At 35.5% G+C, this 14,034-nt stretch overlaps 1 protein-coding gene across 4 annotated transcripts in view; it reads right to left on the bottom strand.

The window, feature by feature from the left end:
• Window positions 1-14,034, bottom strand: part of LOC143677058 (disintegrin and metalloproteinase domain-containing protein 18-like) — a 117,474-nt gene that overhangs the window by 33,687 nt on the left and 69,753 nt on the right. For 2 of the 4 annotated variants that reach the window (XR_013172364.1, XR_013172363.1), the window contains exons 13-16: window positions 13,824-13,919; window positions 6,401-6,599; window positions 2,030-2,135; window positions 1,003-1,100 (exon numbers count right to left, since the gene is read on the bottom strand). Coding sequence is in view for 2 of the 4 variants with exons in the window: in XM_077152555.1 (XP_077008670.1) it covers window positions 1,003-1,192; window positions 2,030-2,135; window positions 6,401-6,599; window positions 13,824-13,919 (591 nt within the window). In the remaining 2 variants the exon portion in view is untranslated. Of the gene's footprint in view, window positions 1-1,002; window positions 1,193-2,029; window positions 2,136-6,400; window positions 6,600-13,823; window positions 13,920-14,034 lie in introns of all 4 variants that reach the window. The other 2 variants (XM_077152555.1, XM_077152554.1) reach the window with 1 other exon arrangement.

The following is a 14,034-nucleotide window of genomic DNA, read 5'->3' as shown; positions in this document are numbered from 1 at the left end:
TCCACCATAGGAGCTTGTTTAAGCAAAGCAATCAGTCTGAGAAGGTAAAACAGTGCATGCAAAATAGAAGTCACTGTCTTTTTAAAATCTAATCCTAGATGTGACATCCCATAATTTTTACTATATACTATTTGTTGGAAGCAGGTCACTAGGTTCATTCCATGCACTGAGCAAAGAGATTATGCAAGGGAGTAAATTTCATGAAGTGGGATCATTGGGAGAATTTTGCAAAGCAGGCTAACACACCAAACAAGGCATCCAAGGGATTAGGATTGCTGAACCTGGACATAAAAATTAACTAATTGCTCCACTTTCTCAAGGCTTTGATCTAAATTTTAAATTTAACAGGTAAGTGCTACATGCCATTGAAATGCAAAGACAGTAATTTTTCATTGCTGATTTAAATCTCGGGTGTCTTATCAATTGTGATTTCTGGGAAACATGCCCTCATATCACCCTGCAGATCCTCTGAACCTTCCATTTTCACTTTATTTTAGGAATACGAGTGAAGGTACCATAGGTATGAATATATGTATATCTACATAAACTTGCATTTATAACCATGCTTCCCTAGTACAGATTTTTAGTTTGGTATTTCCCAAGCGTCTCATGTGTACATTTTGATAAGACACATAAGCGAATGATTTAAGAAATATGCAAGCTTCTGTTTCTTTGTGAAGCTGGGAAAATGAAAATTCAATAGTATAATTTTATGATTTAAAGCTGTCAGATTTCAAAGAACTGAAAATAAACCATGTCAGTGTAAGACCTTGGTGCTTAAAAACATATATATCTTCCTACATAAGGACTAGTGACAGAAACAATAGTTATCATTCGATAACTGAGGTTAATTACCTTTTCAAAATCATATATGAAATAAATTTCAGCATCAGATTCCAATGCAGGCAATCTGATTCTGATTCTGATAGTCTTCACAAAATATGGTATCTGTTTATTAACATAGACTAGCACAGTAAAATATAAATTAACATATTCTGTTACCATTTGTGGACCACACACGGTGCCATCAGCCACATAGGCATAATCCCTTCCATCTGACCTCACTGATGACTCAGTATTTACGGTTATGCATACATGACCTTGAATATAAGAATAAATTGCATATTGAACATCATTTTTATAAGTATTCTTATGTGGCCAAACACATGCTAATTTTCCACACAGAACATCCCTAGAAAGGAAAGACAAAAATTCCTTACAATTTTGTCTTTTAATTATTCCAGTTTCCAAATATGTATTACAAGGATGATAACATAAATGCTATTTAATTGATATGAAACCAGTTAAAAGCCAAAATAAAAACACTGTCTTATGGTGCTCAACAAATGAATGCAATTTAATTAATTAACATTCTAGCAGAATTGAAATGCATACACTGAACTTAAATTTGCAGGCATAACTTAATTTCCTATTCAAAATTCAACAGTGTTCTCCAGCCTTTAGTTATCCTAGAGCACTCATATTTGCCGCATTCTCTGGGAGAATTCATCACTTTCCCACACTTTGGTACTGGTTGGCTGGTCTGGTTACTTATTGCCCAGCATCATTTATGTTGTGATGAGTAACAGATGGCATTTGCTCTTTGCGCATTTTATTAAGCCTATGTCCCTGCCATTATGTCCAGCCAGTACATCTCTGTACTATGCAGACTCTTCATTCTGATCCTCAGCTTCTTCCTATACCAATATTTCTAGTGCCTTGGCAAACCTCTTGAGGATTTAGGAACTTTTAGATTTCCTCTATGTTACACATATACCAAAGGATACCACAGACACCCTATTTAGCTATTTATAATCTATCATTGTAGATCCTGGCTTCTGTAAGAGGCTTACTATATTCCCAGACTATGTCTTGAAAATGATATATTTTTTGCCTTTGGAAGGTTTTAAATTTATCTAACAAATCTCATCATCAGTAGAAACAATCATTCTTAGCTACAATGTGTCTATTGGACAAGAAACATTTAATTTTTATGATTCAATAAAATAAATATTTTCTATGTACATACTTCTGGTCACAAGGTAATGGTTGTGAATTTTTAAAACCACAGTTTCCAAATCTATCATGGAGAGAATTAACTTCTTCAAAACAGGCAAATGGAGCACCTTGAGCACCTAAAAATGCAAACATGCCAGTTAAATTATCATTCTGCTCCAAATGATGTTTGACAATAAAAGGCTAGTGAAACTTATTTCATAATCAAAACAACCATGATCTTTAAAAAGGCTAATGAAACTTTTATTTCATAATCAAAACAACCATGATCTTTAACTATGCTTATGTTTGTGTGCACCCCTATTAATGCAATTAGAAAGAAAAAATATGTAGCATAAAAGGAGTATAACTATTGCAGAAAAATCATATTATTGTTAAAAACAATTTGTTGGATTCCAGGCATCCAAGACAGTGCCATAAAATACTCCAAGTTTCCATTCCCCTACAGAATTCCTGAAGTTCTAGCAGAGACATGTTCCTCACAACTCCAGGAAACAAGGGATGCAATAATTGGGTGAGTGGCAAATAAGAAAAAGCAACTTAAAACTTGTAGGAAAAGTTGCTGGTACCCTTGCTGACCCTTCCTCCACATCTCTCTGGTGCACCGTGCAGCTGGTCTGTGCTCCCATCGTGGGTCCCTGGCCATATTCTAGAGAAAGCAGAGTAACCCCTATGCACATACTGGGTGCCTGTATCTCAGTGCCAATCTCTCATCTTGGACTTGCCCTCCCAGAACTTGCTCTGCAGGCAGAAGAAATTCATGGACAGATTAAAGCAGTATAGGAAACAAGAAAATCATAGCAGGCAAGGGCAAAGGATTATTGTCTTTCAGACATAAAATAGAGCACCCTGTATGGGTGAAAAGATAATTTCATAGGGAAAAGAGAGAGTTTCCAGATTCCTGTAAAAGGGGATTCTAAAGGCCATGTGCTCAGCCCAGGACAAGATGCAGGGTCAGAAAAGACAGAGGATCCCACACTTTTACATCAGGCTGATCTTCGTGACAGGAGAGCACCAGCCAACATGGAGCCAATTTGCAAAAACCATGAAAACTGTTTTTTTCAATGAGTTGTTTGTTTTTGTTAGCTCCTGGTAATCAAGGAAATCTTTCTCATATCACTCGCTGCATACAACTTAAGGAAAGAGAACTCAGGGATTCAATTCCAGAGTTAACACATTAAAATATTAAAATGGACAGTGTGTAGCAGAGGCTTACAAGATAAAGAAAGAAACAGGAAATGATGGCCCTTACAAAGAAAAAGATAAAAATATGGAAACCATCAATGAAGAAGACAAAGGAAAAAGATAAAAATATGGAAACCATCAATGAAGAAGACTGGACTTTGGACATACCAGACAAAAATTTCTAAAGTTCTCTTCCATATACTAATCTAAATAAAGGAAAACACAGAAAAATAACTAAAAGGCATTCAGGAGATGATGAATGAGCAATATTAAAACCTGAATGAGAAATTTGAAAAAGAAACAAAATACTATAGTTGAACACCACAAAAACTGAAAGGAAACTGCCTTAAGGGTTTCAACAGCAGGTGAGAGCTTTCTTTACAGAAATAGAAGAGTCGATCATCAAATTTATAAGGAACGTAAGGGGCCCCAAATAGCCAAAGACATTTTGAAACAGAAGCATGACAGTCGAGTACTCACACTCTAAGATTTCAAAATTTACTAAAAACTACAAAAGAACGTGGAACTAGGACTAGAACAGAAAGAGAATGGTGACATCCAACTGAGAGTTCAGAAATAGACCCTCCAACCTGTCACCAGTTGGCTTTTTTACAATGGTGCTAAGTCTTTTCAATGAGGAAAGAATACTCTCTTCAACAAATGATGCTAGGAGAATTGGATAGCAATATGCGCAAGTGTTAAAGTGGACTCCTTCCTCTGACCATTCCCCAAAGTTAACTCACCCATGAATCAAAACCTACATATTAAGAACCAAAGCTATAAAACCAGAAAAAAACAAAAGAAAATGCTTTCAGCTCCTTGTGTCAGGCAATATTTACTGATCCTTTACATCAAACACATAAGCAGCAAAAGAAAGCAAAGATAAATGACTTCATCAACATTAAAATATTTCGCACCTCAAAGGACTTCATCATGAAATTAAAAATAAAACTTAGAGAATTGGAGAAAATACTTGGAAATCACATACCAGATAAGGGTTCAATGTCCAGAATATAGCAAGAAACATTGCAATTCAAAGTCAAAAGACAAACAATACAATTTTAAAATGGGCAACAGACTTGAAAAGACATTTCTCTAAAGAAGATATTCCAATGCCCAATAAGTTTTGAAACCTAATCGTATGGGCTATTTTCTCAGGTCACTCCCATTATCCACTGTTATAGCTTGGGTCCTCCAGAAGATGATACATAGATGAAGTCTGATTTGCATGCCCTGCCTTAGGGATTAGTACTCCCAGAAGTGAGGGGAAAGAAGTAGGAGAGGCAGACGTCAATCGGAGATGCAGACCTTTATAACCTCACTGTGGAGCATAAAACGCCTGCCAGAATGTTCTTAATTGGGCCAAAATGGCAAGGTCTTTATTCTCCCATCTCCACCAGCCATGGGATATGTGCTTCTGTGGGAAAGGTGCATCCTTGGGTGAGGAGGTATCTCGATTGCAGTTGAGGCAAATCCTGAAGGAGCTGAAACTGGAATCTACATGATGACAGTTGGCAGCATTTCCTTTTCCACTATACTTTATTTTTCTTTCTTATACCGTTTTATTCTTTTACTGCACTTAGAACAACTAGAGGTTTTATATTTCTTTTGTGTTTTTGTATGAACTATCTGTCTTTAACTCTCGAGTGTAAGCTCCGTGATTACAATGACTATGTCTGTATTGTTGAAAACTACCAGCTCATTGCACAGAGATGTTCAATATACATATATACATATGTATGTATAACTTGATGGACAAATTTATTCTTTTGTACTTGCTTTAGAAACTTAAATATACCTAAAGAAAACATGCCAAATTTAAGCAAGCACTTGTCAATTCATGTCTCACCCAATATACTACCCTATAAGCAGCCTTTTGCTATACAGTATTTGGTAACCTAAGAACAAGAAAAGGGAGTGCATATAGTGGGAAGCTAATAAACAAATAAAGGAAGTCTGAGTGAAAGAATGAATGAACGGACATCATCAGAAAATCAAAGTTTTGAACTGTTTAGGTCAGTTCTTCTTTGTAGGGTTATTAGAGCACATATCACAAGAGTAAGTACACACTAATGGTTAAGTCTTTCCTAAATATCCTCTTTCAATTAGAACATGAAAAGATATTAAATGTCAAATAGCTCAATTCTAGGTCAAAGACATTTTTATTTAAAAAGCTAGATGGTTTTAGGGATTCCTTAATGGATCTTCCTGAAATTATATTTTGAAACTATATCTTAAACTTTATTATAATTTATTGTGAAAATAACAAATAATGTTTTCAAATAAAAATAAGTATTGGCAGAGATCCTGAAAATACAGCATACCAAAAACAGCACTGAACTGTGATTTACAAGATCATAACTCTACAGCTCTGTTTGAGTTTTGGTTACATCACTTGATCTGAAACTTTTTGCTTAAAAACAATTTTCAAATAATTATGAAGAGAACACGAACCACATAGCACATCATTTGCTACTAAATATACTCCCCATATTACTACTTTGCAAGTAACTGAAATTTGGTTCTATGCTACCTGTCTTTATCCAGTTGGCAAAGATAAATACATGTGAATGTATTCCATTAATGATTTTGATCAATTAGACTTTAATTCCTCTAAAAACACAAGATCATATCGAAATATTGTGAATAATTACTGGCCAAAAAAAAAAAAAAAAAGCAAGCATATATGTACGTGTCTTATTTGAGTTGCCCTCAAATGCTGTTTGAAAAGCAAAGTATAAAATGAATTTTGATCAGGTGGCCGATAACTACCATTATTCTAGCAGTTTTTCTTCAGTGAGGAAATATATACTTGAATGAAATTCACTCTGAGTGTTTTAAGTTTAAATTATATCATGAAAGTGTGGAATAAAGTGAAATTAAATAAAATTTCAGCATCCTTCGTGTTGTCATTCCAATCTCTATATAAATTGTGCCTCAAATATATGGATTATTTCCCAGATACTAACTATGCCCCCACCAAAAAAAGCTGAACCACAAGAAGAAAAGAAAAACAAAACAGTCCTATCCTAGATAATCTCAAAAACTCTTATAAAAACTATAATTTCTTAATTCAAATTTAATCTTTACTGAGCATGTTTTGCAGGTCCTTTAACTTCAAGAGTTGTGCAGTATGTATATTATAATCTGCAGAAGAATTTCAACTAAGGTAAAAGCAAAGTAGAAGAAAGAACAATACCTTTTCCAAATACCTTGGTACACTGATTATCAATAGTTTGACACTGTCCATTATAGCAATACGCAGTTCCCAATCTGCACGAATGGCCATTCATTGCATAAGTGTCAGGGACACAATTACTAGAAGTTCCATTGCAATACTCTGTAAAATCACATTCTTGATCAATACTCTTTCTACATGGAGTGCCTGCTATTGATATCTGGGAGTAAGAAGAGAAAGAAAATTATGTTCTATGAATTACTCTTCTTCTCAATTAGTTATTGAATGGATTTATAAAATAAAATATGCCTGATTATTGATATTTGGGAGAATCACAGATTACTTAAGACTCTGAGGGCTTTGAAAGAAAAGTACAATTTGGTGTCCATTGTGAGGCAAGCAGAAAAGTAACTGTCTTAAAGACAGACAAGGATCCCTTCTGAGAAAGAGTTTGCAATAGCGTGTATGTTCCGTGTTCCATGTGGTGAGGTCATCTGACTCACCCAGCATTTGGAAGGGAGCTGCTCAGATTAGCTCAAAAACACATGTTTCTTATAAATGGGAGTACATCACCTCTGCCTTTTTGTCTTGGAGAGAGCCAGGATCCAGACTGCCTGGTTTTTATCCCTGACTCTGACTGTTATTGCCTTATATATGTGAACAAGACACATAACCGCTCTGTTCTGCAATTTCCTCATTTGTTAGCCTGGGATGATAATCCGCTCATGGGGTTCTCATGAGTGTTAAATGAATTAATAAAAAAAAGTGCTTAGAATGATAGATGGTAACTACTGGATGCATTAGCTGTCATCACCATCATCATCATCATTACAATCATCATTATATTATGAAATATTTATTATTATTTAAGAGCAGAAAGGTCTCCCTGCATACCTTAGATGGAAGGTACAGTTATTACCAAATTTTTGTAGACTGCCAAATAAATTGGTCATTGATTGCCTTCCATGGTGAATTCACCACATCCAAATGCCTGCTTCTTATCTATATTAAAGTAATATACATGCACATCCATACATACTTCACCAGTTTGATTGAATTAAACCTCAGTGGTATAAGGCAAAGAGAAGCAATTAGAACAGTGTTCTTTAATTGAGAAAAAGGAATAATTCTCAATGATCCATAAAGAACAAACACATAAGAGTCTTTGAAAATAAAAAATCATTATTCATGAAACACTAATTTAATTACAGAATGGGCAAAAAGAATGGTCACTGCTGAGAAGTCAATGTGTGGTCTGGATGCTAAAAGAAAAAAAAATCTCAATTTACAGAGCAAAAGGGAAAAATAAGATAAATGGAACCTGCAAGGGAAAAGAGAAAGAAATTTTTTTTAAAAAGAGGATAAATATATAGCACCTACGGCAGGAATAATTCTAGTTCAAAAGAGAAAAAGGAACATAAAGAATACATCTGAACTTAGAACTGTAATTTCATTAAAAATTTACATGGTGGTCCAGCGTAAGCTTTTTTCTGAGAAGAAAGGGTGAAAATGTATTTTAAAAATATATTTGAGAAAGATGTCAAATACAAATGTGAACTAACCAGACAATGAAGACTCACAGGAGTGATAAAGGGAAGAAGAAAACCTAGAGGTTTACTTTAGTCTTACAGATGTCCAACCGTTAATGAAGAGGTGAGTAAGAAGCTGGAAAACAGCATAGCTTCTGACAGCCTCACCTAGCTAGGGAACAAACAAAGAGTCCTAGGCACATCAGTGGGGGTGGGAGAGCTCTGTCAAGTTCCCAGCATTGCATTGGTATCTGTCTTGGTTATCAATTGCCTTGTAACAACTGCAAAGCCATAGAGGCTTAAAGCAACAGTTATAATTAAGTTTGCTAAGAAACTTCAGTGTGAGTAATACTTGGAGAAGACAGCTCAATGTGGTACTATTCATGGTGAATCAACTGGAGTTAGAAGATCCACTTGCAGGATGACTCATTCACAGAGGTGGCAAAGTAGATTCTGATTATTGTTTTCTCTCCATACGAGCCACTACATGAACAGTCTGGTGACTGTGTCCAATAGCACCACATGCCAAGAGATAACAAGTGGATGATGACCATGTGTTAAGTTCATTGTCCAGGAGAAAGCACAGCTACACTTCTGTATTATTCTACTTATTAATAAGTTTCAGAACCAAGGGAGGGATGAAAGAGTGTCAAGTGAATTTCTGTGATCTGTTTTAAAACTGCCAAACTGCCCCTTTTGATCTTCACTCTACAAGTAAGAGTAACTTACTAATATTTTGATATTGTGATATCTAAATCCTAGCATCAAACTGCCTCAGTGCATCCATAATTGGATTATGCTGTTCTTTGTAATGATTATGACTCTGCAGTCACCTGCCAAGAAGTGCAGAAGTGCATGTCTTTCTTTCTTTCTTTCTTTCTTTCTTTCTTTCTTTCTTTCTCTCTCTCTCTCTCTCTCTCTCTCTCTCTCTCTCTCTCTCTCTCTCTCTCTCTCTCTCTTTCTTTCTATCTATCTAATTAATGTGGGTAATGATAATACCACTAGTGTATTAGTCACAATCATCAGAAAATATGTATAAATATGAGATTTATAAAATTGTCTCACACAACCATGAGGATGCAAGAGTCCAAATTCTGTAGGGCACGCTACCAAGCTGGCAACTCTGACGAAGGGTCTTGATGAACTCCACAGGAGAGGCTCACTGGCTCAAGAAGCTGGAAGCAATGAAACTGGGAACAGGGACCAGCAGGTATCAGCCATGTGCCTTCCCATGTGACCAAACACTGGCCATTCTTGAGTGATGGTATCATTCCCTGGATGCCCTAGTTTGGACATTTTTATGGCTTTATAACTGTAAACATACAACTTAATAAGTTCCCTTTTTAAAAGCTGTTCCATTTTCTGGCATTTTTCATTGTGGCAGCATTTAACCAAAAAAAAAAAAAACGCAGATTTTGGTACCAGAGAAGTGGGTGCTGCAGTTTTCAATTACCAAACATGTTGGAACAGCTTTTTAAATAGATAAGAGGAAGGTTATGGAAGAGATGTGAGGAAGTTGCTAAAGAAGGCCTACAATGCTTTGAAGAGACTGTTGGTAGACAGAAATGATGCATGCATTATTGCAAACTGGAAGGAAGGTGATCCTTGTTTTAAAGTGGCAGAGAATTTGGCAAAATTGACTACTGATATCAGATGGAAGGCAGAATTTAAAAGCTACAAACCTGGATATTTAGCAGAAAAGATTTCTAAACTAAATGTGAAAAATGCAGCCTGGTTTCTTCTTACAGCTTATAGTAAAATGTGACAGGAAAGAATTAAACTGAGAACTGAACTTTTGGGTACAAAGAAACCAGAAATTGATGGTCTGGAAAATTCTGGGCTCCCAGATAAGGAGACCCCAGAAAATAGTCCCTCATGTGAGGATTTAACCAAACATGGAACCAGTCAGCTGTTTCAGAAAAAGCCAGAATTGAAAATGAAATTATTCAGAAAGTATTTATGGAGGGTTCTATTAACTGATGAGTGTTGCATGAAAAACCAACAAGTTTCTTGCAAGATCTGTATAAACAGAACCACTGCCAGTCTTGACTAGGAGGTATAGAAAAGGGACAGTTAAAGAAAAAATAACCTCAAAGACAGAACCATGGAAGTCAAGGTCTGAATCCAAAAAATCCCAGGCCAGGTGAGTCGGCCTACCCATCCAGTGGGAGGGTAAATTTGCCCAGGAAATAGAGGGGAGGCATTCTGCCTCGATGTTCAGGGAGAATTCTGTTGCCCCAGGCTTCAGAGAGGGTGGAATACATAAACTGGAGACTGGGGGCAGCCTGGTGATCACCCCACTGTACTGGAGATGTTGAGCATGTGTCCCAGAGATGGCAGAGAGCCCACATGCGGCCCTAGTGCTTGGAGAGGGTGGGGCTGAGAGAAAGGTGGTTCATCCAATGCACCCCAATGTTGCAACCATCATCCCAGTGTTTGCAGAGAGCAGGGCCACTGCATAGGCCCTTGGATAGGAGGGATTACTGCTTTCTAAAGCCCCAATGATAAATTACTCTTAGACTTTGAAATCCAATGGAGTTTGCCCTGCAGGTTTTCAGAACTATTTTGGATCAATGACTGCTGTTTACCTTTACATTTCTCCGTATGGCAATGGGAACATTTATCCCATGACTAGTCCTCCTTTGTATATTAGAAGCAGAAAACTTGTGGCTGAGTTTCACAGGTAAACAGCAGAGGAGAATTTTTGCCTTAAAACACATCATGCCTGTAACTGACTTTGATGAGATTTTGTGCTGTTTCTGACTTTGTATTACATTTTTATTATTACTAAAATGGTTTAAGGCCTTTATGATATTATGATGGAATTAATATGTTTTTATATGGAAAGTACGTTACTTTTTGGGATCCAAAGGGTGCTACTTTGAAAACTGTGTACCCAGATAATCCATATCCTTTCATCCTGACTCAATATTGTTCATTTGAACCTTTGATTAGATTGTTTCCATAGAGATTGACCCACTCAATTGTAGCTGTGATACTTGATTAGATTACTTCCATGGAGATGTGGTACACCCACTCATGGGCATGGCCTTTTGATTAGATGGAGACGTGACTCCACCCATTCAAGGTGAATTTTGATTAGTTTACTGGAGACTTTAAAAAGGCAAGCATTTTGGAGAAAACACAGTTTCTTCAGAGTTGCAGACACAGGTGTTTGGAAATGCAGAAACCCCAGAAAATGACAGGATCTTAGAGAGTTGATGGAAGCTAGACAGGAACCAACATAGATGCAGACATTTGGAGATGCTTGGAGTGCTACAGAGAGAGCAGACACCTAGACATGGACATTTGGAGATGCAAAGCCAAGCAGTCATTGTCATGTGCCTTCCCATGAGATGCTAAGCAAGCCAGAACCAGGATGTTGCCCTGGAGATCTGTGAAGGCCCACAGATGCTTAGAGAAGAAAATACTGGAATGAGAGCTGGAAGTAACAGAACTGGGAACAAGGACAGGTAGATGCCTGCCTTTCTAAGGCCATGAAAATGTCCCAATTAAAGCAAGTCTCTAAAAATTTTCAGAATAAGGGACCAATAAGAGGTGACCTTCATTCAAGAAAGGCTGATGATGTTCAGGGTTTCTCTCTCCACTGGAAAGGCACATGACGAACATGGTGATGTCTACCAGCTTTCTCTCCAGGCTTCTTGTTTCATGAGGTTTTCCTGGGGTCAATTTCCTTCTTCATCTAATCAAGGTTAATAAACACAATTGGGCAAGCCACATCTCTGTGGGGGTAATCTAATCAAATTTCCAATTTATGGTACTGAATAAGGATTAAAAGAAACAGCTTCCTCCACTAGATGGATCAAGATTAAAACACGGCTTTTCTAGGTATATAATCTTTTCAAACCAGTACACCAGAAACATAAAATTATTGTAAATTTGTATGTCCTATACACACAGCCATGAGGCATTTAAAGCAAAAATTGAAATAAAAAGCAAGAAATAGTCACATCCACACACACAGCGAGAATTTTTTAAATAGCTCTCAGTTACTGAAAGAATGAAAAGAGCTAACTAGCTAGATTAGATAGTGGGCCAGACACAAAAACTTTGAACAGACTCTGCATGAAAAAAATCTGTACAGAACATTAAATCTCATTAGACATTAGGGAAACACAAATGAAATACCATTGCCCACCTATCAGAATAACAAAATGACAATGCAAGTCAAGGGAAGAGAGTTTTCAGAGTAACTATTGATCTCATAAAATTTTTAATAGGAATATAAAATAGAACAGCCTCTTCGAAAAAGTTTGTAAATTTCTTATAAAGTTCAATATACATTAATCCTTATGACCCAGAATTACCACTGCTAGGTAACTAGCTAAATGAAATGAAATTTTATGTTCATACAAAAATATGTTCATAAATATTATTTATAGCAGCTGTATTTTCACCACCCAAAAGTGAAAACAACCCACACATCCCTCAACCGGGAAATGGATTAACAAATCCTGGTACATTTTTACTATACTTGCAATATTATTTAGTGAAAAGAAAGGAACAGACTACTGATAAACACAACCAAAATATATTTCAAATATTAGGAAACCTAATGCAAATGTTTCCCATATTTTTCCAATTCAATCTATGTGATATTTTTGCAAAAGGAAAAGTATAGGGGCAGAAACCAGATCTGGGGTTAGCAGGGTCTGGGGAGCAGAGGTATGGATTGATGACAAGGAAATACAGATGTAATTTTGGGAGACAGTGATGGAACTGTTCTATACCTTGAATGTGGTGGTAGTGTAAGAATGAAGATGTCAGAATACTCAAAAATATTCACTGAAAGAGAGAATTTTACTGTGTGCAAATTATATGTTAATGGCAAAATTTATAAAATGAGATGGGATATGTATGTGCATGGGATTTGCCATAATTTATATCACAAAATATTTTACATTATGGAAATTGTTTTCTTATCCAAGCATATGTCTTTTAGATATTATAAAAGAAATGTATATTTAGTTAAGATCTATTAAATTTATATAATCTACAATAATTTATTGAGCCATTCCAATGCTAAAAGATACTTAATTTGCTTCTGTGTATTACTATTGCAAACAATTCCGTAATTAATATTCTTTACTGAGCTTTCCTTGCTTGTGCATATTTCTAGGGTATATACATAGAAGAGGAACTAATGATTATCAAATAACTTAATGATAATTTATACTCTTTTTAAATACATACAGAAATATTTTTCACCAAGCATACTACAGCAATTAAAAATTCTACTCAGTGCACCTAAAAAAATCTCTATCTTCACTCCTTAGCCAATTTTTGACATTGCTGTAAATTTGTTTTTAACATTGCTACTTGGATGACTGCTAATTGATAGTGCATCCTTATTTTTATTCACGTTTACCTTAACAACTGCCAGTGATCGGTAAACGCTTTACTTTCTTTGTTGTAAATTGCCTAGGCACTTTTTTGTCTGTGTGTTCATGTATGTTTGAGTGTATCTTTATGTGATTTGCCTTTTACTTATTAATGTGAAGGAGTTCTTTGCATATTTTATATCCTATATATTTTGTCATCTATTCTAATAATTTTTTCAAAGTCATTTACCATTTGTTTTACCATATGATTTCTTTTATAGTTTATTTTCTTTTTGATATATATATATAATACATATATACTTATCATTAATTTTATCTGACAATTTAAAGAATGACAAACTTTGTGGTTCCAGCACTATAGAATAATCAATACCAATCTGAAATGTTGTCTTTATTTAATAATAAGCTTCCTTATAGCCATGTGTTTCTGTTCTCTGTACTTTGTTCTACTGAGTTATTTCTATGCTTTTTAATCAATTCTACATTAATTCAATTAATACATCTTTCTATTATTACCGTTCAATTCCCTTTTCATTAATGTCGGAAACTCACCTCACATTTTGATGTACAACATTCTCCAGAACCACATTTTACTGAGCCTTTCAGTTTACATGTATTATAATCACAGCACTTTTTAAATTGACAGTCCTACAATTTCATAAAAAGAAATACTATTCCAGTTCAACTGTTTAGGAGATCTTCTTTCATAATCTCAATTTCTACTTAATACCCTCTATATTAAACTTTTCAATCATACAATATA

This window comes from Tamandua tetradactyla, chromosome 3, assembly GCF_023851605.1.
Source record: "Tamandua tetradactyla isolate mTamTet1 chromosome 3, mTamTet1.pri, whole genome shotgun sequence".
In the NCBI taxonomy this organism is placed as follows: domain Eukaryota; kingdom Metazoa; phylum Chordata; class Mammalia; order Pilosa; family Myrmecophagidae; genus Tamandua; species Tamandua tetradactyla.
Note: the sequence above shows the minus strand (reverse complement) of the source record. Positions and strands in the feature narration are given on the sequence as shown.